General features: G+C 41.3%; 1 protein-coding gene across 1 annotated transcript in view; it reads left to right on the top strand.

Annotated features, from left to right (window-relative positions):
- The window catches only part of ITGA1 (integrin subunit alpha 1), a 121,077-nt gene that overhangs the window by 42,701 nt on the left and 52,634 nt on the right, over positions 1–25,742 (top strand). The window contains exons 3-9 of the mRNA XM_054031426.1: positions 1,460–1,569; positions 2,826–2,914; positions 3,009–3,123; positions 3,793–3,920; positions 11,290–11,438; positions 14,492–14,642; positions 18,688–18,853. Coding sequence (XP_053887401.1) covers positions 1,460–1,569; positions 2,826–2,914; positions 3,009–3,123; positions 3,793–3,920; positions 11,290–11,438; positions 14,492–14,642; positions 18,688–18,853 — 908 coding nt within the window. The remainder of the gene's footprint in view (positions 1–1,459; positions 1,570–2,825; positions 2,915–3,008; positions 3,124–3,792; positions 3,921–11,289; positions 11,439–14,491; positions 14,643–18,687; positions 18,854–25,742) is intronic.

Here is a 25,742-nt window from a genome sequence, read left to right as displayed (position 1 = left end):
CAGAGCATTTTATTTTGAAGAAAAGTTATTAGTTAAAACAATCTGCGCAGATCCCATTGAGTCATGCCAACTTTTGTTTGCTTTAGGGATAGTGTATTGGAACTGCACTTGTAAATTGCTGTGAACATATCCTCTGTGCCACATTTTGTTATTTTTTTGGTGGGGGGCTTTTTTAATCCATAAACTAGGGGGCTTTTTTAATCCATAAACTAGCTTTTACATATTATAGTTCATATAGCTTATCCCAAGCTGCTGAGCTCTTTCTTAGGTAGATGTCTCAAGATCAGAAGAGTGATTTCTGAAAACTATACCACAGTAATGTAATTGTCCAGAAATATGCACCTCTAATTTTGTTTGGGGTCCCTAGGCAGTGTAGCTTATGAAGATAAAACTGCTGATAAAACTATTTAAGCAGTCTCTTCATCTCTGGGGATCAGAAGCTCTCATTTTCACTGAAGACTCCTATTGTAGATCTAAGAGTGAATATTTAATTCCCAATGCTTATAAAATATAGGTTGTGAAAGGTTACAAAACTATAAATCCAGAGTTTATGATTATATCAAACTCTGAAAAAGCCCAACTGTTTGTCAGAATCCTAAAAATGTTAGCTTTAACCCTCAATCTCTACATAGCTATTATTTTTTATGAATACTGAGAGGGAAGACCCATATCTTTTACACTATTTCTTTAAATTACTTAAGGCCAAATTCTCCCCTTGGATGCCTGTAAATATCTATCATTCCGTAGACCAGGGATCAGCAACCTTTGACACGCGGGCCATCAGGGAAATGCGCTGGCAGGCCGTGACAGTTTGTTTACCTGCAGCATCCGCAGGTTCGGCCGATCGCAGCCCCTGCTGCTTCCTGCAGCCCCCATTGGCCTGAAACAGCGAACCGCAGCCAGTGGGAGCTGCAATTGGCCGAACCTGCAAACGCTGCAGGTAAACAAACCAGCCCAGCCCATCAGCACATTTCCCTGACTGGCCATGTGCCAAAGGTTGCCGATACTTGCTGTAGACCATTCATAAATTGTAATTTAAACTAAAATGTAAAAAAAATAAAGGAGGAGAGAGAAGATGTTTAAAAAAAAAAAGACAAATGCAGATACTTTTTCAAATCTTTTGTCTCCCAAAATGTCCTTATTTTCCTTTGGCGTTGTCTTTTCCTCCACACATCCATGAACACATACACTCACACACCTCTTTCCTTTTCTGTGTTCCTCTAAAGGAGCAGAAGATGACATGGTTACTTTTCTTTGTCTCTGAACTAAAAATATGATGCCATTTTTCCAGCTGTCTCTCCACCCTGCACACTTATGCAGAGCTTGCTGCAGATAGGCTCCCCAATACGTTTTATAAAGGTGCATTATACTCAGTACTGACTTTCATGTCCACTAATGGAACAAAAGGAAGAAATGTATGTGTTGAGGAGAAAATTCATGTGACTTATTTTATTTTCAGGGTACTTATTGGTTCTCCATTAGTTGGCCAACCCAAGAAGAGAACAGGAGATGTCTACAAATGCCCTGTAGGGAAGGGCAAATCACCTTGCATAAAACTGAACCTACCAGGTATGAAATAAAATGGCGGTGGCAGAGGACTATCCTTATCCTGTTTGTGTAGCTCCCATAGAGGTGATATCTTAGCAAGTTTATGGCTAAATTTTTTTATTAAAATTGTTTACAAAAAAAATAACTAAATGTGTGTAGCTAAATGCTTACATTCTGAGGGATAAAATAACTCATGATAATGAAATAGGAAGTCTTTCAGATCAAGTTGCACATTTGAATATTAATAATAGTATTCTGAAGTCTCTTTAGTGCCCTATGTCTTCATTAAATGTGTTGGTGACTTCAGTCCATTTGATGGTGAACCATGGCTATGTTACATAAACACCAGTACAACTGGCACTAATTGACTCTGTCTGGCAGTCCCTACAGAGAGACCAAGGGCTAAATTGTCATGGATTAGCTTTTCAGTATCTGATCCAAACCCCACTGAAGCCCATGAGAGTCTTTCCAATACTTCAATGAGCTTTAGATGAGATTGTAACTGGCTAGAAGTGGTCTCTCCAGAACAAGGATGAAGCAATTAATATATCAATTAGAGTAAGCCTGGATTGCCACCATAACTGTGGCTGAGATTGGGAGATCCTTGATATAGACAGGAAAAGAGTTACTGTAAAGCTGAAAGAAGAACAGGAGTACTTGTGGCACCTTAGAGACTAACAAATTTATTAGAGCATAAGCTTTCGTGGACTACAGTCCACTTCTTCCACGAAAGCTTATGCTCTAATAAATTTGTTAGTCTCTAAGGTGCCACAAGTACTCCTGTTCTTTTTGCGGATACAGACTAACACGGCTGCTACTCTGAAACCTGTAAAGCTGAGTTTTACCAGATTTATTATTTAGTTTTAATCTTCACTGAAACCCCTCGCATATCAGTGATTTATTTCGATGTAAAAATCTATAACTTATATAATAGCAGACTTCTATAAAGATGTAACGTTTATTTGTTATAACTGGCAAAATTGTGTGTGAACAGTAATCTCCTGCTTTCATCACACTGCTATTTCTATGTTCTTTTGTGGTTCAGGAAAACTATTTGAGACAGTGACCCAGACAAAATTCTGGGATGAAAGCCAGTTTTTGCATTTTAACTTGTTCATTATACTCCTAATCACTGTTCCGGGAGGAGGAGGAGTGCTAAAATACTTGATAGAACCAAAAACAAGCTGTGTTTTATGTTTGTAAGCTTTATACTAGAGGACATATCATTTAACATCTCTTCACATTTCAAAATACTTAACATTTTGATCTATTTATAGCTAACACTTCAGTTCCTAACGTTGTGGAAGTAAAAGAGAACATGACTCTTGGAACAACTTTAGTGACTAACCCAAAAGGAGGCTTTCTGGTAAGAAAATAATTACATTCCTAACTTTGATAGGGAATTATACATATCCCAAAAGCTTCATTATGTAACTTTTAACCCTTTCTATTTCTTAAAGGCTTGTGGGCCACTCTATGCTTACAAATGTGGGCATTTGCATTACACAACTGGCATCTGTTCTAACGTCAGTTCCACATTTGAAGTTGTAAATGCCATTGCACCATCTGTACAAGGTATGCATACCACAATAATGTTCTCATGTGTTTGAAAGCATGAAGCACTGAACAAGACAAATGTCTACACACAGGCATACCAAAAAGCATAAACTATTTTTCCAAGCTACCAGCATTACCAAGTTAAGTAAATGTTTTCATTGTGAGTATATAAGCTAACTTCTTGCTACTTTTGGAATAAATATGCAGTGTAAACAATCTCTAGAATGCTATGTAATGTCCAAACATAATTGCTAAAAATAGTCCTGATGCTTTTCCTTATGGTTAGAAGAGTTTCTTTAAATAATGAAGGCAAGTCACTGAGACATCTAACAAGTCCGGTCTGGTAAGATATACATTACAAAAACATATGATATGTTTAAATGGAAGAACTAGAGTAGGAAAGTAGGAAATTGGAAAATTAAGGGTTTACCTTAATAAAGATCCCAATCCTGTAAACAAACTCATGCCTAAGTTTTTGTATGCAATGTTCTACTAATGTTAATGGGACTATTCACACTGTAAAATCCTGGGACTAAAATGACAAAGCAAATATTGCTGAACACCAGTTTGTTTTAGACCTGTATTTTTAAATGTCAGGCTTAAATGTGATGTCTATAATTATTGGTGCAATGATTATGTATTTGACACTCATTTGTGACAATTCTCATCTGGCAATTTATGTTGCAGAATGTAAGGCCCAACTGGATATTGTCATAGTTCTTGATGGTTCTAATAGTATTTACCCATGGAAGAGTGTCACAGATTTTTTAAACAGCCTTCTGGAAAAAATGGACATAGGCCCTCAACAAACACAGGTAAAGTGATGCTGTTATATTCTTGTTTGCAGAAAAATATGGTTTACGGAAAATAAAGTGAGAGGAGAGTCCATGCAGAATAAAGTGAGTTTATTACAATGAGGAGTCAAAATAAAATAATTATTTTATCCTCACCTTGTCAGTTTTGCCACAAAGAAAGTTCCCTCCTGCTCAGACCCACAGCTTCTTGGAAACACTGTTCAAACAATCCCTCCATTACAGGGTAGGGAAGGCGAGCAGCAACCACAGGAGAATGGCTGGCTGCTGCCTCATCCCCTCCCAGCCTTCACATACAGGTAGAATAAGGTTGTGAGAGACAATCAACTCTCTCCTCCCCTCTATTCCCCAAGTTTAGCCAATGGCAGCAGGAAAACACACAGAATCTCTATACCTCTGCTCTCTTTTCCATCAAGGCACCATCTCCATGTGTATTCTGGGTACAGGGAAAGCCTCAGAGCAGCCAAGTCTGTTCTGCTCTTCCTTCCTCTTCTCAGGACACCAGAAGTTGTCTTTCCCCTGCCACTTGGAGGGAGGGATAGCTCAGTGGTTTGAGCACTGGCCTGCTAAACCCAGGGTTGTGAGTTCAATCCTTGAGGGGGCCACTTAGGGATCTGGGGCAAAATCAGTACTTGGTCCTGCTAATGAAGGCAGGGGCCTGGACTCAATGGCCTTTCAGGGTCCCTTCCAGTTCTAGGAGATAGGATATCTCCATTAATTTATTTATATTTTTATAATTTATCAGATCAAACATCCCTTCCCTACTGAGATAGGAGGAAGGCTGTGAGAGCATGGGAAATTGAATTCCAGATTACTAAATTGCTCATCAGAGAGCCCCTGATCAGTTGAGATCCCACCCCTCCCCTCTCACTGGGGTGACCCTGATAGACTGGGACTTCCCCCCCCACACCTCCCCGAGCCTCTCCCCTCTCCCTAGAGAGACCAGGACCACCAGGATTTCTCCCTGCTTCCTCTCCCCTCCCACTGGAGAGACCAGGACCAGCTGGGACCTCTGCTGTCACTTCCCACTGGAGAGACCCTGACTGGCCAGGACTTCTCCTCCCCCTCTCCCTACAGTGGCCAGGATCTCTCCTCCTTTCCCATCGCTGCCTATGGCCAAGAGGAGTGTGGCTGGGCCCCCTACCCCTCTTATCTATATTTTAAACATGTAGGCCTTATTTTTACTCACTCACACTGCTTTAAATTCTATTTTATTAGATTTGTACAACTGCCTCCATCACTATAATTTCTGAGCACTTTGAAATCCATGGAGTTACACTGATTTCAAGCCAGTGTTTCACAAGTGAAAGGAGAATTGGGTCCCTGCTGTACACTGTAGTTTATAACTAATTTATAATATGCCTTTGGCTATTAGTTTTACAAATTTTACAAGTTTTACACATTCTGATTGTCTGCTTGAGGCTTTTTGTTTCTCTCCTCCATGAAAAAATGATCATCACAGTTATGGCTAAATGAGGTTTCAGCTTCTCACTATAACTAAGAAAGAAATGGAGTAAAAGGAGAAGGAAAGAAAAAGTCCTCCATTCTCTATTTCAGAATGATATTTTAAAGCAATAGCTAAAACATTCAGGAACAAAGAGACAAAGTTTGCTGTATTTATTTTTCCCACAAGAACTTCCTCCTCTCTCTTTCCCTAACTGAGCAGAGTGCTCAGCATAGTTTCTCAGGCAGCTGGCCTGCTTTTAAGTTGTACTTGTACATCAGACATGTAATGTATGTTTCCCTGTTCAGCATCAGATGTAAGAGTTCAGCTCAAAAGCAGCCCAGCTGCCGCAGTTCAAAGCAGCCCAATTGTCTCAGCCATGGCTGATGAGAACAGAAGCCGAAATGAAGGAGAAATGTGGCATTCTCCTTTGAAGTTTGGCCACTTGAGAAGCAATCATGAGAGGGGGTGCCCAAAACTCAAATTGAAAGGTGACATTGCTATTGCTGGTCATGCGATCAGCAGAGCTGCTCAAGTGGCTGGGTTGAGTGTGGTTGCTTTTTCTGAAGGGTGGGGAGAGAACTGAAGGAATATGCGGGAGGGGAGACGGGGGGAAAGGGATCATGGAGAAAATAGGATGAGAGAGAAACAGGAGGAAAGAAACAATTAAAATGAGAAGTGAGATGAGACTCTGCAAAGCAAAGAGTTAAAATGGGGATCATGCATAAAGGAAAAAAGCATTACTGCCTTTTTCATACAAGTTTTTTTCCCCCTCCTGTCTGAGCTATGTCCTATGGATGGCACAAGCCTATGCCAAACGGGGGGGGGGGGGGGGGGGGGAGTTTCATTAAAACTTTGGAGCCATATTACAATGATTTTAAAAGACTCTCAGGCCTATTTTATTGCTGCTTTAATTCACACTTTGGAGGCTATGGGCAAGTGGCTTGTACCTCATGATGCCCCCCACAGGCTGAATCAATGGGCTAATAAAACATGCCCCGTGGTATCTTAATGATCACTTTTATTTCCAAAGGACAGAAAGGGCATTATATGTATAAAAAATATTGTGGCATTAAGAAGCTTTTGTATGAAGGGAGGATTTAATGATGGCTTAAACATCATTATGTTTGACTAATTAGGGGCAAGATAGACCAAACAAAATGGCATGGAATAAATCAGACTTTGTCATTACTGAGGAAAGTTCAGCTGGTTCTATATATGTAAAAATGGACCATCTGTTATTGCTTTTCAAGCTTTTTCAGTTTTTAATCTCATCTCAAATAAGTTGGCTAAAACCAATAATTTTCTTTCTCTCCCTCCTCCACATCCCAGGGAGGAATGTCCTGGCATTTCATTGCTTTAAATTTTACTGTTTGTTTTTTTAAGAATACAATTGTTTCCATGTATATTTATTAGGACAGCTAACTTATATACTTCAAACAAGGGACTGTATTTATTAATAGAAGGAACAACAATATATATTGCTTCAAAAAAGTTTTGTCTTAAAATAGAACAGTCACACAGAACATAGGACTTTTCCTTGAATAGTCTTATAGTGCTTTTGCACAGGAACTTGGGACAATTACAGAACCATTCCCTCATGGAAAATAAAAATGTGTGGAATGTAAGGGAAGAGGACAAAGTCATGTTCAATAAGTCTTGAGTCAAAAAAACATGTTCAATAAGTTGTGGTCAGTAAAGCTGGGAAGAAAAATGTTAGTTTTTCTGAGGCAACACAGGAAATACTGCCCCCTAACTAATAGGAACCTATTTCACATATGTAAACCAAGCAAATCAAGACTCATGTTACAAGTGTAACCCTTCTGCCGGTCTGAGTTGGCAGCAACGAGGGCCGGGTTCAGTATCTAGGGGTTCTGTTTCAATAACGCAATGCAAAACCGGCTTGAGCCCCCATCCAGTGACCTGGGACAATTACATACCATCCCCTGGGCACCTCTAAGAGGCAATACTTCCCCTCTCGCAAGCACGGAGTCTGAGTGTAGCAGAAAATGTTTAATAACATGAGGTAAACGACATCAGCATTAAATTGGAAAAACACAAACCATGAGCAAAAGACCCACCCCAGCAAATTGGGCCGTGTCCTTTCCCTTTGGTTCTTGAATCCAGCACTCAGGGTGTTAAGGGGCACCTTACGTGGTCCGAGGCCGACTGCCCGCCTCTCCGTGGGGTTCCGCTGCAGCCTTCACCATGAGCCGCTCCACTCCACCAGCTGTCCCGTGAGCCGCTCCTGCCACCCCATGAACTGCTCCACTCCACTCTGCTCCTCCAGCCACCCCCGCAAACTGCTCAGCTCCACTCACTGTTCCGTGGGCCGCTCCAACTATCCCACAAACTGCTCTGCTCCACCAGCCATCCCTCAAACTGCTCAGCTCCGCTCACCATTCCATGGGCCGCTCCAACCGTCCCACAAACTGCTTCGCTCTGCCAGCCACTCCACCAGCCATCCCGCAAACTGCTTCGCTCTGCCAGCCACTTAGCAATATAGCTTCAGGCTCCCCCACTAGTTAACACAGCACTCAGTGATCTCAGCTCTTAGTAACTTTAGCTCTTTAGTGATTTCAGCTTGTAGTAGGGAAGCTCCAGTGCTGGTGCACCATTGGCCCAAAGTGAATTCCACATAGCAGCCTGTAAGTAGACTCTCAATAGAATCAAAATTAGCTCTGCTATTCAATAGTGGAGAGAGGAGGTGGTGCAATTGGTGTTTTGGGCCCTATACTTTCAGGTACAAATACCTGTCTCCATCCTCTCTCAATTCACTGGGTTTTGAAACCCATGTCCCTTGTCTAGCGAGTGCTACTTAGGTGATGGTGAGACCCTCTGTCATAAAACAGTTTCATTGTCCTTGATTCACATAATCAGGGTAACAACACTTTATTCCTCCTGCCCCAATAACAGAGAAACTGGGGATCCCACAGCAGCCAAAGTGACCATTTTGGGCTGCCATGGGCTCATGCTAGGTCAGGTGGGTGTGCCTAAGCAAACAAGATCACCCCCCAGAGTTCTTTTCCACACTCGCCATAATTCACCACCAGATGTCAGGGTAGAGCTCATCCTGACTCTGCTTACACAAGTAAGATCGGGATTAGTAGTCTGATGAGGTATGGGAGTTTGGACAGGATCATGGTCCCACTAAGGCAAGGTTACATCAGTCAGATGTGTGCCCAGTATAAAGGCCCCCAAAAGCCCAACCTTCCATTCCTATTACATTAGAGATTTATGTTTAATATGGCTCGGGCAGGATCGCTAGTGAGGCATGATACTTTTGCCATTAAGCAAACACAACAATTCTTTCCTGGCCTTTCCCACTGATTGTCTGCCGTTGCTTTCACGGAAGGAAGGAGGGAGAGGGGCCTGACAACATGTAGCCAAAACCACCCATGGCAAAGTTTTTGCCCCATCAGGCATTGGGAGCTTAACCCAGAATTCCAATGGGCAGCGGAGACTGCAGGAACTGTGGGATAGCTACCCATAGTACACCACTCTGTAAGTCAATGCTAGCCGCAGTAGTGAGGACGCACTCTGCCAACTTAATGTGCTTAGTGTGGACATACGCAATAGACTGTATAAAATCAAATTCTAAAAAATTGACTTCTATAAAACTGACTAATTTCGTAGTTTAGACATACCCTAAGAAAAAGAAATCACTGAAAGCCAGCTTCCTTTGACTGGGCACATTTCTCCTTCAACTGCAGTTAAAACACATGCCACAAAATTAGGTGCCTCGGAGGCACGGGGTTCAGAATTTAACCTTTGACAAGGGATACAGTTTTAGCCACACATATCCTATGAACAGTAAATGCCATGTGTGCCTCAGTCTCTTGTGTAATCTAAACAAGAGTTACACATTGTGCAGAATCCACAGGGACACACAGCCCCAGGATATTCCTCATTACAGGAGCAGAAGGGCACATTTTTAGAGGCAATTTTAAAAGGGTGCAACTTATCTTACTGGGGTGAACTTATGTATCTTCTTCCTTTAGAAAAAGCAAGCAAATCTGAGATGCGGAAGTTAAAGGTGATAGGATTCTCTGTTATTGTCATATCCCTTTATAATCATACCCCTAACAGGACCATGGGGTTAATGATACTATTGCAGTGTCAGTGTTTATTTTATCACAGTATAGGCTATTTATCCCATACTAGCATCATCAGTCTGCATGCTAGTAAACAAAAACTTTTCATAGGCCGAGGGAAATGTTATAAAATTGTCTCAGAAACACATCCATAAAGCAAGTCTAAAACACACACCAAGCCACCTATAAAATAATATGACTGTATAAACATTATAGAGGTCTTATTGATCCTCAATACCTAAATGTTACAGAGATTTTAATAATAGATGGGTGAAATATAAATATGCCACATAATAGTGCATTACCCTAAATAACACCAATAAATCGTAAAGCTTAACATAAAATTGAAATATGCTAATGGAATATTGTGTGGATTTTTCCCAGTAAAAGCAGTCAAGAACCTGCCAAAACATTAAAAGAGACTGAGATGAATGAGGGAAATTAATTAATATTTAGAAATACTGCTTATCTTTTTTTTATTTTACATTCTGTTTTTGCAGTAGGTTCCCTCAGGCATTTGCAGATTGGCTGTAATTCAGTGTGTCAAGCTCTCACACAAAGACACGTCCAGCTGAGATCTTCTTGGGTTTCCCTTCTTTCCAGTAGCCACCATTTTATTCAAGTTCTCCCCTCTGGCACATATCAAGCATAAAGAAACTATTGGTTTGGTTTACCTCCTGCTGGGAGAATGGCTTGAGCCTGCACTACCCTCCCTGCTGTCCCTTAAATCAGAGAGCACTGTGCTCTTGATCAAGCTAAAGATCACTGTGATCTTCATCTCCTACTGGAGCCTGAAAACATTAGTGATACTTCTAGTTTTAGTATATTGGGTATAACCGAAATGTATTTTAAAAGCATTATAGTATTATTGGATGTGAAATATGTCCTCTTACTCCATAGGCACTTGTGAAAGCTCACCTGTAGAGCTAGACAATTTTTTTTTTTTTTTTTGCACAGAACTGGTGAGAGGGAGACTCTCTACAATGTGTTAGTTAAGACACTGGCCTGGCTCTGGATTCAAGCCAGAGTTTTTCTATCCCAGTTCAGACTTGAATCTGGGTCTCCTAACCCCTGGCCGAATGGCCTAACCACCAGGCAATTAGCTATACTGGGGTTGGTCTTGCTCCTACTACCCGCTCCTCCCCTTTTGTGAAAAAGTCCAAAACCAAATTTTGAAACCTCAGTATGTTTTATGAAACACAATAGTTGTTTTCCAAACAAATCTACTCACATGCAAACTATGTATTTATCTTAGGAGAAATTCACGCCAGGACTAAAGCTGAATGAAATGTTTTGGATGAAATTTTTTTTGCCAAAAAAAAGTATCTTCAGGTCAACCTAAACATCTTATGAATATGTGTTAAATTCACTGAATTGTTTTGGCTGAAACAAAAAAAAAGTTCTGAAAAAGTCTAAATGTTTTGTTTTGACATTTTCTAAATTAAATGTTTTAATTTTTTTATTCAAAATTATTCTTTAAAAAAAACTTCAATTTTATTTTTTAAAAAGGTTTTAAAACATCAAAAAATAAATCAAATGTTTAATTTGGAATTGGACAAAACATTTCATTAGGCCTGAATAATTATTTTTCCTTTTTTGTTTTATTGGAAATTTTGAAAAAATTTTCATTTTGAATTGACCTGAAATGAATTTTTTTCCTGATTTTTTTGGCTGCCAATCAGTTACTCACACAGCTCTACCCAGGACTTGTGTTGTGCATACCCATTGCCCTGGCCTTCAGGACAGGCATGTATTTAACCCATTGAGAGAGAGTGATGATCACAAAAATGTTCATTATTGAGGGCTTTTTTTGAACAAAAATTGCTTGTTTCAGGTTGGAATTGTTCAATATGGGCAAGAGGTAGTCCATGAATTTAGCCTCAATACTTACATGACAACAGATAATGTACTGATTGCAGCCAGCGCGATAAAGCAAAGAGGTGGAGCACAAACTATGACAGCCCTTGGAATAGATACAGCAAGGTAAGTGCATACCATTTGATAAAGTAAGGATAAGTTATGGTGGAGATTAATAAAATCAGATGTGTTTGTAGGTTTGGTTTTTATAGATTTTGATTTTGCAAATCAAAATCCGGTGTAGTTTGCATCTGGTTTCCATTATATCTGAACTAGCAAAGTTTTAGAAGGAGAGATGGACAAAAAGTCCTGATTTTGTCCTGCCTTTACAACAGTTCTCATGCAGTCCCTCACAACTGCAGTCACCTCTTGGGTAGAGGGAAGCAGTGAACCAGCACAGAGCAGATACACTGAACAACCCCCTAATCTTAAGAAAAGTGCTGAGGGATCTTTCATAACCATGCAGAACAGGTTAATTTGTTTTTTAAAGTCTTGTCTAAAATACCTCCATACAGTAAATTACAGGGTTAATTGTAGTGTTAATTTAACTTTCTTAAAAGGCTATAGGGATGAATTGAATCTACCAGGATTTGAACCTGCAATTCCCAAGGAGTCTAGAGGTTTCGCATCTGACATATATACTCTATAGTGCTGAAATTTTACCTTTGTATATATAGTAAAATAAGTGTTAGAAGTTCCTTCTGCGCATCTCCCCTTTTTCCATTCATCTGCTTATTAGCTGGCTGCTTTGGGTTCTGCCTAATTTTGGAAGGACCGAAAGATGGGGGAAATTTCATATTTATTGGAATGTGTTTGTTCTGTTTACTTCTGGTATGATGATCATTTCTAGCTTTTTCTCTATTTAGGCTTAATACTAAAGCTATGTGAATAATGGAGTTTTTTTTAGTAGTAGATTTAATTTAAATAAGGAGTAAATTTAGAGTAGAGCCAAAAACAATTTTTGTTCAGTAAATAGGAAATTAAAAAAAAATCATTTTGACAAAATTAAAATATTTTGTTTTGATGCTGCCCATTTTTAAAGGTTTTTGAATGTTTAAAATAAAATTAAAGGTAATTTAGAAACAAAAATTCATTTGAAACTGAAAAATTAAAATGTTTCATTTCAAAAATGTCAAAGTGAAACATTTTGATTTTTCCAGAATTTTGTTTTTTCTAAATAAACAAGTCCGGAAAATTCACAAAATATTGTGATGTCGCCAGAGCTGCATTATTTATTGAAAAATAGTTTTGGCTATAAAATTTCACCCAGCTCTATTTAACACATCCTTATGCCTGTATAACACATGCAACTTTGTGTATATGAAAGATTTATATTTTTAATTTTTCCCACGCTGTGGTAAATGTTCTTTTTATTTTTTCCTATATAAACTTTGTTTTTTATATCTTATTTTTGTTAAGTGTGGAGGGAATTTGAGTGAAAAAAATGGGAGTTGAACACTGATACTTAGTATTCATTGTCTGTCTATCTTTTTATCTCCCTCTCTATCTACAGACATGGCATAGATCTACCTAGCTAACTAGTCTGTCTATATTGCTCCAAGAGCGACACCATCTGCTTTAATTGTTCTATTATTGTATTTAATAACATCACAATCTACCAAAAAACCCCTTGGCAATGCAATTTATTACATTATTTTGTTCTCTTCTGTAGTTTATTCAGACCTCATCTCCTCCTCATACCTTAACATCCTATTTCAGTCAGGATCAAAGTGTTCAAATGGGGTGGGGGAAGGGGAAGGAGGAAGCAACCTCACTGAAGGGAAAGTTAATGAGCACAGCAACAGTCATGGGTACTTCTAAAGCTGAGTGGTAGAGGGATTGGTACTGATGTTTCTGCTTCTGTTGCTCTGCTCAGTACTGTGATACTCTTCAGTAAAACAAATCCTGTAGTAGAAAGCTGTAAGAGTCATTCTCTCAGACCCAAACTTAGAAGAATCTGTGATTCGATTAGATGCTGAGCATCAGAACCTTCTGAAAGTACTGGCTCTCAAGCACTGAGCATGCAGGGAGAATTAAAGTCCTTTTTTCTGAATACTGTTACTTTAGGAATCCTCCCTTACCTGCAATACATGAATTCTGGCTTCTGCTGAATAGACAATAAATGCAAAATCAGACTCTCATACAACTGATGTGGACAGCTATTTGATCAGCACTGTGAATCCATCAGGCTAGGCTGTGAGGTAACTGAAAGAGACAGAGTTCACAGTACACGTAAAAGAAAGAGAAAAGAATGTAGGGGTGAGATTTTCAAAAGTGTTCAACATTGATCTAGCTTTGCTCCCATTGAAGACAATGTATACTGCTACATACTCCGAAGAAGAATAGCTGGTGAACATGTTATATGTTATTTACAGACACAAATACCTTACAGTGGGTCACCCAACAGGTCTGGGTCAGGTAATTAGAAAAAGATTTACAATAACAATAGAGGCACAACATAGCTGGCTGGAGATGGATTATGCAGTGTCTCAGAAGAATACAGCAATGCTGCCATAACAAAATACATTGTATACAATGGGATCAGAATTAGGCAGTGCTGAGAACTTTTGAAAATTCCATCCATTATGTTCTTCTTTCTTCTCTTCTCCTTTCTGTCTGATGTTTGTTTTTCAGTCATAGCAGGATTGCTATATTCTTATAAAACACTTCATTGCCCATCTTCAGACAGCCATGTTGGGCTACTGGTGTGACTATTAATCTCGTTCTGATTACCTGACCCAAGTATTGGCAAGTAATTACTAGATGGTTGACTGACCTTGTCACCTATGTAAAGAATCTGTGGCTGCAAACAAGAGACAATGCATTTACCAGATATCCTCCTTTGATACAAGCCGGAGAAACCTGTCGTTTTTGGAACAGAAAGTCCTGCACTCCATTTTCCAAGCACCCTGTAGATAATGACTGTGCTGTCCCTCTGGTTTTATTACACCATGAAACATTAATTAATGAATAATTAATTAGTTTGTAAAAATCTTTGGCTAAAGACTGTTATAATAATAATTGGTATTTATATTAACATTTGATCAGATTAAGTACTTATGCCTCCCCTCTGCTTATTGGTTGATAACAAGTAGTTTAGTCTCTGATCCATTTTTTTAAAATTCTGTGAAATCAGAATGGTATTTTGCTTTTCTGTATTCTATGTATGTTGCCTAAAGGAAAGAGGCATTCACTGAGGCTCGTGGTGCACGAAGAGGAGTAAAGAAAGTAATGGTTATTGTGACTGACGGGGAATCGCACGACAATTACAAATTAGCAAACGTGATTGAGGACTGTGAACATGAAAACATTCAGAGATTTTCTATTGCCGTAAGTGAAATGATACAGGGAAATTTAGATCTTAAAAGCATGTTTCATCTTTTAAATTGTAATGCCTGTTAAAAAGTTTATTTCACAGCATCTTTATGGAGCTATAATTGCTCAAGAGAGAGGGGGAAATAAGAGAAACTTAAAGAACATAAAATATATCTTTCCAATTTTATAACACATCAGAAAAGGCCAATCAATCCATCCCCGTGTGTGTGTGTGTGTGTGTGTGTGTGTGTGTAGGAGAGGAAGCATGTAAAATCTATTTGTTAAGAGCAAAAGTGAATTGAGTGAATTAGTCTGAATCATCCAGCAACTTCTTAAGAGTTTTTAATCATTTTATTCCTCATTGATCTATGCAGTTAGGATACCGAAGCTGTTCTCTCACGGAGGGGGGCAAATCCTATCAGCCAGGGGAGAATGAAGATAAAATTTGAGATTTTATTTCCTATGTGAAAAGAACCTATGCAGAGAAACATGAGGTCCTTAAATATTTTTGTGTGTGAACTATTTACTGTAACTATACACTAGAATTAGTCTCATTATATTTAACTAGTTGATTTTTTAAAAAGTACTTGGTTTATTTTTAATCCCTCTTCAGGATCACGTTTCTCTTTACTGCTCCTAACAGGAACACCACAGTTGTATTGCTTCCAGGTTTTGTAGGCAGAGCAGATAACTGCCAGATCCAAGAATCCATTTCCCTGCTACCCCCACTCATGAACAATGCTATCAGGAAGTACTGTTCCTGCAAGGCCAAGCAGCTCACTGCTAATTGTTTAAATAGTAAACATCAGTGTAACTAAATGGCACAAATCACAGGTTTTTAAGAAGAAAACAATATTTGGTCTTAGGCTGCCAGTGTTTTAGTAGTGGCAGATGGTAACACATGAGGCTTTGGTGGTGGTTTCCTTCATTTAGCAAGAGTTCACCAAATTAAAAATCCCATGTGGAGCTGAAATGTCATAGTTATTGATGGGCTCTAGCAAAATTCAGGTCTCTATCTGGATCTGTATTTCCCCAAAAGCCAGAGGAATTAGGACCTGGAGATAAGTTTCTGGCCTATCGCTAGTAGTATATAATACTGTAATCCATGGGGAAAATTTTATCCAAGAATCTAAGAGTGCTTTACAAAGTTCAGTTAATTAACCTTCACAACATCCCTGTGAATTAAGGAAGTCTCCCATTTTGCAGTTGAATAAACTGAGGCATGGAGAGGTTACATAATTGACAAAGACCTCACAAAGTTGGCAACAGAGTGGGGAACAGAACCTAGCTTTCCTGATTTCCAGTACCATTCTATAGAGTCTAGTCATTAGCACTGCATAGAGGTGCCCTTTATTGTTGTTTATTTTTATAATTCCATAAATTTTTATGACACTTAAATAGAAGAGAGTACTCCTGCCCCAAAGGGCATACAATCTATGCCCCTGATACCGCAATGTGATATGAACTGGTGGATCCTTGCACCTGACAGGACCTCACTAAAATTGTGCATCGCATGTAGGGGTGTGGCCTAAATTATGATGTAACTTGATGGGTGATTTAGAAATGTTGTAGGATATAGGGAAGGATGAGGGTAACAGCAGTTATAACACGTGATCATTGTGGTGGATATGGCTGATATCTGCAGAAAAGCTGGGCCTTGGCGTAACTGTAGGGTGATCATATTTCCCTTTGCTGAATATGGGACACCTGGTAAAATTACTCTTATTCAAGTGAGTTCAATGGCAATCAATCAGAACTATGCAGTACAAACGTTCAAATTACAATCAAGTTGATTGAGCCCCTGTTAAAAAGAAATACTGAGTAGTTGGATTCTTTTTATTTACCTTCTTATCTTTAAGGCTTTAGGGTTCACATGGTGAGAGGTGACACACACACACACTCCCATACACCTCTCTCACACTGGGGGGTGACCGACCTACCCGACCATCCCTGATTGGCACTCTCTGTCCTCCATGCCTGGCTGGGCCCCCAGGACAGACCCGCCTCTCCTGGTACCTGGCTCTGTGTCTTCCCGAGGCAACACGTGGGGGGGGGAGAGGAGGAGCACAGGATCGCATGCCCCCCATACCCAGATTTCTGCCAGGGTTCACACCAGAATATGGCCAGCAGCAGCTTTTCGGCACTGTGCAGGAGGGAAGGGTCAGGAGCTGCTTCCAGTCACAGGGAGGAGGGGGAGGGGAACAGAAGAGATGACCTGGCCGCTGTCTTTGCAGAGCTCATCTCTCCTCCACACACACACACTCCCCTGTGGCTGGAAACAGCTTGTCACTTCCTGCCCGCACAGTGTCGAACACCTCCAGGCTGCTGCTGGCCACTGACATAACCCAGCTGCCTCTGGTCCCCCAGCTCCAGCGCAGGCAGGAAGGGGTTAAGCCTAAGAATGCCTTGTGCACCAGGGCCCTGCGACTGCAGGGGCGTCAGTGAACCCGGCTCAGCATGGGAGGGTGCGAGGGCACGGAGCAGCCCCATGCTCCCTATGGACAGGACCAGACCCAGGGCGGGGGGAGAGCAGGTGAAGAGGGTGCAGCCCCTGCCCCGGGGGGGGGGGGGGCGGGAGAGGGGTTGCTGTGGAGCCTGCAGGGTTGGGGCACAAACAGGCTGGAAATCACTTCCCCCAGCAACTCCAGCCAGGGGCGGCACTAGCTTTTTTGCCGCCCCAAGCACGGCAGGCAGACTGCCTTCGGCGCCATGTCTGCAAGAGGTCCACCGGTCCCGCGGATTCGGCATACCCACCGCCGAATTGCCGCCGAATCCACGGGACTGGCAGACCTCCCGCAGGCATGCCGCCAAAGGCTGCCTGACTGCCCCCCTCGCAGGGACCGGCAGGGTGCCCCCCGCAGCTTGCCGCCCGAGGCACGTGCTTGGAGCGCTGGTGCCTGGAGCCGCCACTGACTCCAGCACTTAGCCGTGGGGCAGAGAGGCTTCCCCGTGTCAGCGCTGGGCAGGGCTTTGGCACATGCAGGGCTTGGCTCCTCCTGGCCAGCGCCCTGGGCCAGAGGGTTTTGGACTTTTCTGGGATTCTGGCCCATCCAGAGGCAGTGGGGGAAGGAAGGAGCCTGCCTGCCAGGCTGTTGGTGAGCTGAGTGCTTCAACCAGGGGCTGGTTCTCCACACAGCTGGGAGCGGAATGTGCCCCGCCGGGGGGATATGAAGTAGCAGCGGGGCTGGGGGGGATGAAGAGGCAAAGAAGGGAGAGGACACTGAGAGGAGGAGCACGTAAAGGGCTGATGGGTGGGCAGCAGAGGCAACATGTAACCAGCCGCCACGTGGCACCTGCCTACACTTACCAGCCACCGCAGCTCGCAATGCACCGCCACTGCTGGCCGGAAATGGGACGGGGGGCGGGGCCCTGCTGGCTGAGAGCCGGCATGCAGCACAGGCTGCGCTGATGGACCAGCAGGGGGAGCAGCCAGCCCTACACACTGCATCTTCGTCCTTCCACCAGCCTTGCACAGCCCCACCCCCCATCCTCAGCCACTCGCCCCCCCCCAATCACTGCTGGTGAATGGGCAGCCGGCGAGCAGGGATCCAGCCAGCAGCAGGACCCAGAAGTACTGATGGGGGGAGACGTAAAATATGGGACAATTTGCCTGTTTTTAAGAAAAAGTCAGAACACCTGCAGGAGGTCTTAAATATGGGACTGTCCCTTTAAAAATGGGATGTCTGGTCACCCTACATAAATGTGTACTCCTTGAAGATACCAGTGGGAACGCAGTTGAGCTTTTTTGAAAACCCCACTCTAAATTCACACTTCTATGGAGGTTTCTGGATGTATATATATTCCCTTAAATTTGATGTTTGTGAGAATCTGTTTTTTTGAAGGGAACACAAGAGTTTGTGTCAACTTCTAGACAAACTTTAAAGTTAATATTCATGATCTCACATTACCAAAAGTGCTTTTCTGACACTGTAGGGCTAGTGTTAAGTGGATTGAATTAAGCTAAGGTACTATTTCCCAGTATGCACTGACAATCTGCCTAAAATGTGTCTTTAAAATATAATGTGTGAAATATATTCTTGACATTTTTTTATTGCCTTAGATTCTTGGTAGCTACAGCAGAGGAAATTTAAGTACAGAGAAATTTGTGGAGGAAATAAAATCAATTGCAAGTGAACCTACTGAAAAGCATTTCTTCAATGTCTCAGATGAATTAGCTCTTCTTAGTATTGTTGAAGCACTTGGAGAGAGAATATTTGCCCTAGAAGGTATGAAATTTCTTAAAATTTTAATGTATCCTTGCATTATGACTGAAGTAAATAATGGATCACCTGCTCTTGGGGATGTATTTTATTGGGTAAAGTACAATACATTATATGTTCATTTTTTAGCATGCTGGTCTTACAACTGTCTTGCAATAACTATCAGTAAGGGTAGATGATGTGAAATGCTATGCTCCGAGGTTGAGTAGATGGAGACAGTAGGCTGAAATAAGTAAAGAAGGTCACTGTATTAAGCACCATTGTGGTAACACACCAACAGTACCAAATCTCTTCCTCCTATATTTATTTCTTTGAAACTTTACCTGGAGTTTGAAGTGTTAAATATAATATAAGACGCAATGGATCTCTAAATTTCTCCTGGTCTCATTTTACATTTCACTGGTGTTTGCTGGGACAAGGTGATTTTTGGAAACTATTGGGAAAGGAGTGCATTTTGATTTAAAGGATGAAATATTTTACCATGTCTGTCTTTCCAACATTTTTCTTTAGTGCCTCTCCACACAGTAGTATCTGACTACTTCCTAAATGTTGGTTAGTTATTGATTATAACTGAGGCTGTGAGTTTGTCACAGAGGTCACAGATTTCATGACTTTCTGGGACATCCGGGATTTCTGCAACGGCCGGTGCCTTCAGGCTGCCCCTGGCAAGCTGTACCAGCCACTGCTGGGGCAGTCTTGGGCCACCAACGCTCCCCCCGCAGCAGCAGCAGTAGTTTGGGTGTGGGCAGGGGCTCAGGGCTGGGGGTTGGGGCGCAGGAGGGGGTGAAGGCTCTGGGTGGCGCTTACCTCAGGGAGGCTCCCTTGAAGTGGCAACATCCCTCAGCTCCTAGGCGGAAGCATGGCCAGGCAGCTCTGCGCACTGCCTCCACCTGCAGGCATCACACTTTCAGCTCCCATTGGCCACGGTTCCCAGACAATGGGAGCTGCGGAGCCAGCGCTCGGGGTGGAGGCAGCTCGCAAGGCTGCCTAGCCACATCTCCGCCTAGGAGCTGAGGGAGGGTGATGTCACCGCTTCTGGGGAGGTGCAGATCCAGATAGGGAGCCTGTAAGCCCTGACAACTGCCCCCTCAGCACCAGCTGGGGTGTTGGGCCATGCACTGCCGCCTGCTCCCCCCTAGCACCAGCAGGGGTCGCGGGCCACCCTCCCACAGCTCCCAAAGTGCCCCTGGGATGCCCCCCCCCAGCACCTGAGGTTCTCCCCAGGCCACCTCCCACCCAAGATTTAGTCAAGGGTGTATAGTACAAGTCATGGACAGGTCACAGGTCGTGAATTTTTGTTTACTGCCCATGACCAGTCCATGACTTTTACTAAAAATACCCGTCACTAACGCGTAGCCTTAATTATAACATATTGCTTTGCCACACAAGATAGTTGGGCAAGGAGGTAGAGCTGCACCAAACTAGTCTTTCCTTTTGGAAATGTTCATGGAGTCCAGATTTTTAATAGAGAAGATCCTTTATGTAATAATGGCTGCCACATCCGCCATCCAAATCAGCCCACATCCTCTATTCCAGTCAGTCAATATTGTGTTTCAAGTGTGTGGCTAGTAACAGAACACCAAGTTGTTTTATTCATCTTAAATTATAGCCACTTTTCAAAAGGATTACATTGCTATGCAGGGAAGACATCTGTATATACTTCACATTTCAATATCTCATCTTTCCAAATAATTAGAATGGGATTGTTTATGGCTAGACCAAAAGATATTATTAACTTTAATGTCACGAAATAATATAAATACAAGAAATAATTTATAAAAACATTTAAATTAGAATTCCCACTATTTAGACACATTTAGACAGCTTGTTGTTATTAAAGCATTTAACTGGAGAAAGTACCAATATTTTTAACTGTATTGTTTTAAAATATTAGACAGCTTCTTTCAATTAAGTGTTATATTTTCTTGTTTTCCTTTCTTGGCTTTTGAAGACTTCTAATTTTCTCACTTTTAAACTTTGTTTATTTGAGGAAGGTGAAATAGTGGCCTTCAAAAGACAAAGGTTTATCTAAACAAAGAGAAAATACCATATGTTGTTACATACCTCAAAGAAAATGTAGCCTTTTCTCCAGCAATTTTCTAATTTCATGTACATTGGATCAAGATATTGAATGTTTTCAAATTGATAAAGACTTTTTAAATAAGCTCCTGTTTGACACGGAAAAATAAACTTTCACTTGTATGCAAAAATGATGTTTAGGCAAAATTAAGGTTAATAATTTAAACGTAGAGAAGTCAGGAATTGAAAAATTGAATCAATCCTCATCTGAACTGGGCTTATGTTTTGTGCAGCTAGAGAGATGGGGAGGAAGGTGGCTCTGAAAATTCTTTCCAACCCACTGATTCTGGGCTGGCCAGGGGCTGAAACCCAAGGCCTGTTCTGAGTTACATCACCTGCCGAAGTCCCATAAGGACTTCACCACACCCTCTAAGGGTAAGATAGAGCACTGGCTGTGCTGCATTTTCCTCTCTGTGGGGTGGGTGGGGGAATGGTGGAGTGGAGCTGGCTATGCTCTATGCCATCTGCACCAGGGAGAATCTTTGGCTGCCCCTTTAGGGAAGCTGGGCTTGGGGCTGAGGGTAGGGACCAAGGTTCTACAGTAACATTGACTGAGGCGCTTGTGGGGTTGGCGGAAGTATTTTTAATAATAAAACCAGAATTTGAAAATACTAAGAGCAAAATCCTACCCCCTCTTCCTTGGCGTGGGAGTTCCCCAAACTCAGCAAAAGCAGTGCAGTCCAGCCGCTCAGAGGCAGCAGAATATGCACTAAGGAGCCCAACACCCTGGGAACCCCTGTGTACCAATGCGCAGTGTAGTCTGTGTGGGGGCTGGACAAGGTGGATTGTGGATTCTGTAGTCATTGCCTCACACAGAGCCAAAGACACAGCTGGAGTTATTCCAGTTTCAGAGCTGCAGCATCAACCATGGCCTCAATATTGCTAGGGGAGGGGAAGGATTCACTTTGTCCCTGCCCTTGGGTAGCTCACAAGTGTAAAACACAGCTTCTTGGTTTTGGTGCTGGCTAGAAAGGGTTTGCTAAATGTGCTCTTCTGCAGCACAGCATGAAACTTAATGTTTGAAGTGCCTGACTTTAATGTGTTTAAATTCTACGTCTAACCAGCATTCCATTAACATAAATCTTACATTGTATTTCCTTGCGGGTTTTGTTTGTTTATAAAAAAATGAAAAAAACAGAGAGAGTGCAAAAAACAAAGCCAAGAAACACTGCACAATTCAATTCTGTGCCAGAAAATGCATTTTTGTACATAATCTTTTTCATATGACTCTAAGTCTCATGGCATGGACTGTGGTTTTAACAGCAGTTTTCTGTTTTACCTAACCTTTAGGTTGGCAGAAGTGTTTTTGCACAAAACATCTTTTGTAGAATGTTTCGCAGTTTAAAAAAACAAATGGAAAATTAGAGTGGGCACCATTCTCTAATCTATATTCAAAGCGGTAACTGTAATATAGTCCTCTAGACTAGAACAGGAGGATCCCACTTTACCACACTGGCCATAGAGAGGCCAACATGGGGAGTTTAAGGCTAGCCATGGTAAATATTAAATATCAGCCAATATGTAACATTAGAATTTTCTGCTTTTAAAAATTACCTGTTTTCTTCAGACTTAGTACAATATTTAGGTCTTGTGCAATCTACAGGGTTGTGTCTGCATGTATAATACATTGACTGAGTGCCCGTGATCATGTCTCCCTCTAGTAGCTGACCACAGCAATTAATAGCTTATTGTTGACAAAAAAAATTACTCCTTTTGCTCAAGTGATGGACACCTGTGTTTTATGTACTGAACTTCACAGGCTGAATTTCCTCTGATGCCTTTGGTGACTAATATGCATGTGGCAATGGTTTCTTACAAAGGGGTTTGTTTCACATTCTTTGAGGTTTGCCTGGAGTTAAGGTTCTCAGACTACAGGCAAACAGAGGGTTCTTGCCAAGCAAACCTCAAAGTATGTTTTACAACCCCTTTTTCTCTGTTACCATGGGTTGTTCTCTGGGATGTATCAACCCACGGAATGAGATAAAGATATTAGTTGAATGTAGCGTTGGGCCAGGGAGCCTTTCTAATCCTGCCATTGATGAAAGGGGGACCGGACAGACTATTTATTCCACTGAGGATATTTGCTGTGCTTCTCAGAGTGAGGAAGCCTACTTTGTCAGTCCCCTAACACTCCAGGTAACAGGAGCTAGACTGACAGCAGTCCCCGAAAATTAAGATGAGGCCAGTTGGCTGCCTCCTGAAGTCTTTTGAAAAGATGCAGTATCATACCAGGCCACCAGATTAGCTCCTTATCCAAAGCCATCTAAAAGAAAGAGTGGGGTGTTCTTGTAGCTTGTTGGAAAAGAATAAGGCTCTCAGCCCTTGTCTGAAGCCATGTCAGCCAAGTCTTGCCTGAAGCTCAGTGACTCTTTTAGGGGGGGTTGGGATTCAAAATCCATTGTGTTTATCCCAGTTTAGGGTTTTGGTGTGGAAGGTTCACATGGCTCTAACATTAATTATTCCTTTCTGATAAGGCATATAAACCCTGTCCCTGGCTGGAAGGGGTTAACTGGCAATCTGAGGCTTAATTAGCCATACCCTATCACATCTTAGTTGGCCATTAAGCTTGAGAATTTAAAAAGGGGAAGCCCAACAGTTAGAGGCTGATGGGGAAAGTGGTACAAACAGTCTGTCCTGTGGAAGGCAAGGAGCCTGCCTGGAGACAGGAACCCTGATGAGCTGCAGCCTACCTGAACTGCTAGCAAGGGGAGGAGTGTACTAACCCCTGGACAGTGGTGGTATTTGAGACACAGGAACCTGCAAAAAGGTGTGGTGAAAATGGTAGAAACTGAGGAGGCTTACTGAGCCTGGCTGGGCTGAAGGAATGGTTGCTTTTCATTAGGGCTGTCAATTAATTGCAATTAACTCATGTGATTAACTCAAAAAAAATAATTGTGATTAATTGCAGTTTTAATCACACTGTTAAATAGAATACCAATTGAAATGTATTAAGTATTTTTGGATGTTTTTCTATATTTTCAAATATATTGATTTCTGTTGCAACACAGAATGCAAGTGTACAGTGCTCACTTTATATTATTATTTCTATTACAAATATTTGCACTGTAAAAATGATAAACAAAAAATAGTATTTTTCAATTCACCTCATGAAAGTACTGTAGTGCAATCTCTGTATCATGAAAGTGCAACTTACAAATGTAGATTTTTTGTTACATAACTGCATTCAAAAACAAAACAATGTAAAACTTTAGAGCCTACAAGTCCACTCAGTCCTACTTCTTGTTCAGCCAATCGCTAAGAGAAATAAGTTTGTTTATATTTATGAGAGATAATGCTGCCCACTTCTTATTTACAATATCACCTGAAAGTGAGAACAGGCATTCACATGGCACTTTTGTAGATGGCATTGCAAGATAGTTACATGCCTGGTATGCTAAACATTTGTATGCCTCTTCATGCTTCAGCCACCATTCCAGAGGACATGCTTCCATGCTGACGATACTCATTAAAAAAATAATGCATTAATTAAATTTATGACTGAACTCCTTGGGGAGAATTGTATGTTTCTTGTTGTTTTACTAGCATTCTGCCGTATGTTTCATGTTATAGCAGTCTCAGATAATGACCCAGCACATATTGTTCATTTTAAGAACACTTTCACTAAGATTTGACAAAATGCAAAGAAGGTACCAATGTGAGATTTCTAAAAAGATAGCTATGGCACTCGATTCAAAGTTTAAGAATCTGAAGTGCCTTCCAAAATCTGAGAGGGATGAAGTGTGAAGCATGCTTTCAGAAATTTTAAAAGCGCAACTCTCTGATGGGGAAACTACAGAACCCGAACCACCAAAAAGGAAAATCAACCTTCTGATGGTGGTATCTGACACAGATGATGAACATGAATATGCATCAGTCCACTCTGCTTTGGATAGTTATCTAGCAGAACCCGTCATCAGCATGAACGCATGTCCTCTGGAATGGTGGTTGAAGCATAAAGGGACATCTAAATCTTTAGCATATCTGGCATCTTGCAACGTTGGCTATAACAGTGCTATACAAACGCCCATTCTCACTTTCAGATGACATTGTAAACAAGAAGCAGACAGCATTATCTCCTGCAAATGTAAACAAGCTTGTTTGTCTGAGCAATTGGCTGTACAAGAAATAGGACTGAGTGGACTTTCTAGGCTCTAAAGTTTTATATTATTTTATTTTTAAATGCAGTTATTTTTTGTACATAATTCTCCATTTGTAAGTTCAACTTTCATGATAAAGAGATTGCACTACAGTATTTGTATAAGGTGAATTGAAAAATACTATTTCTTGTTTTTTACAATGCAAATATTTGTAATAAAAATAAAGTGAGCACTGTACACTTCGTATTCTGTGTTGTAATGAAAATATTAGAAAATGTAGAAAACATCCAGAAAAAAATAAATAAATGGTTTTCTGTTATTGTTTAACAGCACAATTAATTGTGCGATAAATCACGATTAGTGGTTTAATCGCATGATTAATCACAATTAATGTTTTTAATCGTGCGATTAATCACGATTAATTTTTTTAATCGCTTGACAGCCCTACTTTTCATATTTTTGTTGGATTTTGGTAACAGGCTCAGAGGCCCTGGAAGGTGTTGGATTTATAAAGTGGTCTGACCAGAGGGCCAGAACACTCCTCTGGCCAGAGTAAGCCAAAGAAGACACTGGGGAAAATGAGGCAGTGTTGTTGCATTACTATATCTGGCCACAAGTGGTGCACTGGAGTGGCAACTTTGCTACATTTTCATTAAAGCTGCCTACCATTTTTGAGTATTTGAGAGAAAAACAAAGGTTGCACAAATAGGGGTTTTACT

This window comes from Malaclemys terrapin, chromosome 6 (assembly GCF_027887155.1).
Source record: "Malaclemys terrapin pileata isolate rMalTer1 chromosome 6, rMalTer1.hap1, whole genome shotgun sequence".
In the NCBI taxonomy this organism is placed as follows: Eukaryota; Metazoa; Chordata; order Testudines; family Emydidae; genus Malaclemys; species Malaclemys terrapin.
This window is presented reverse-complemented; position numbering and strand designations above follow the sequence as displayed.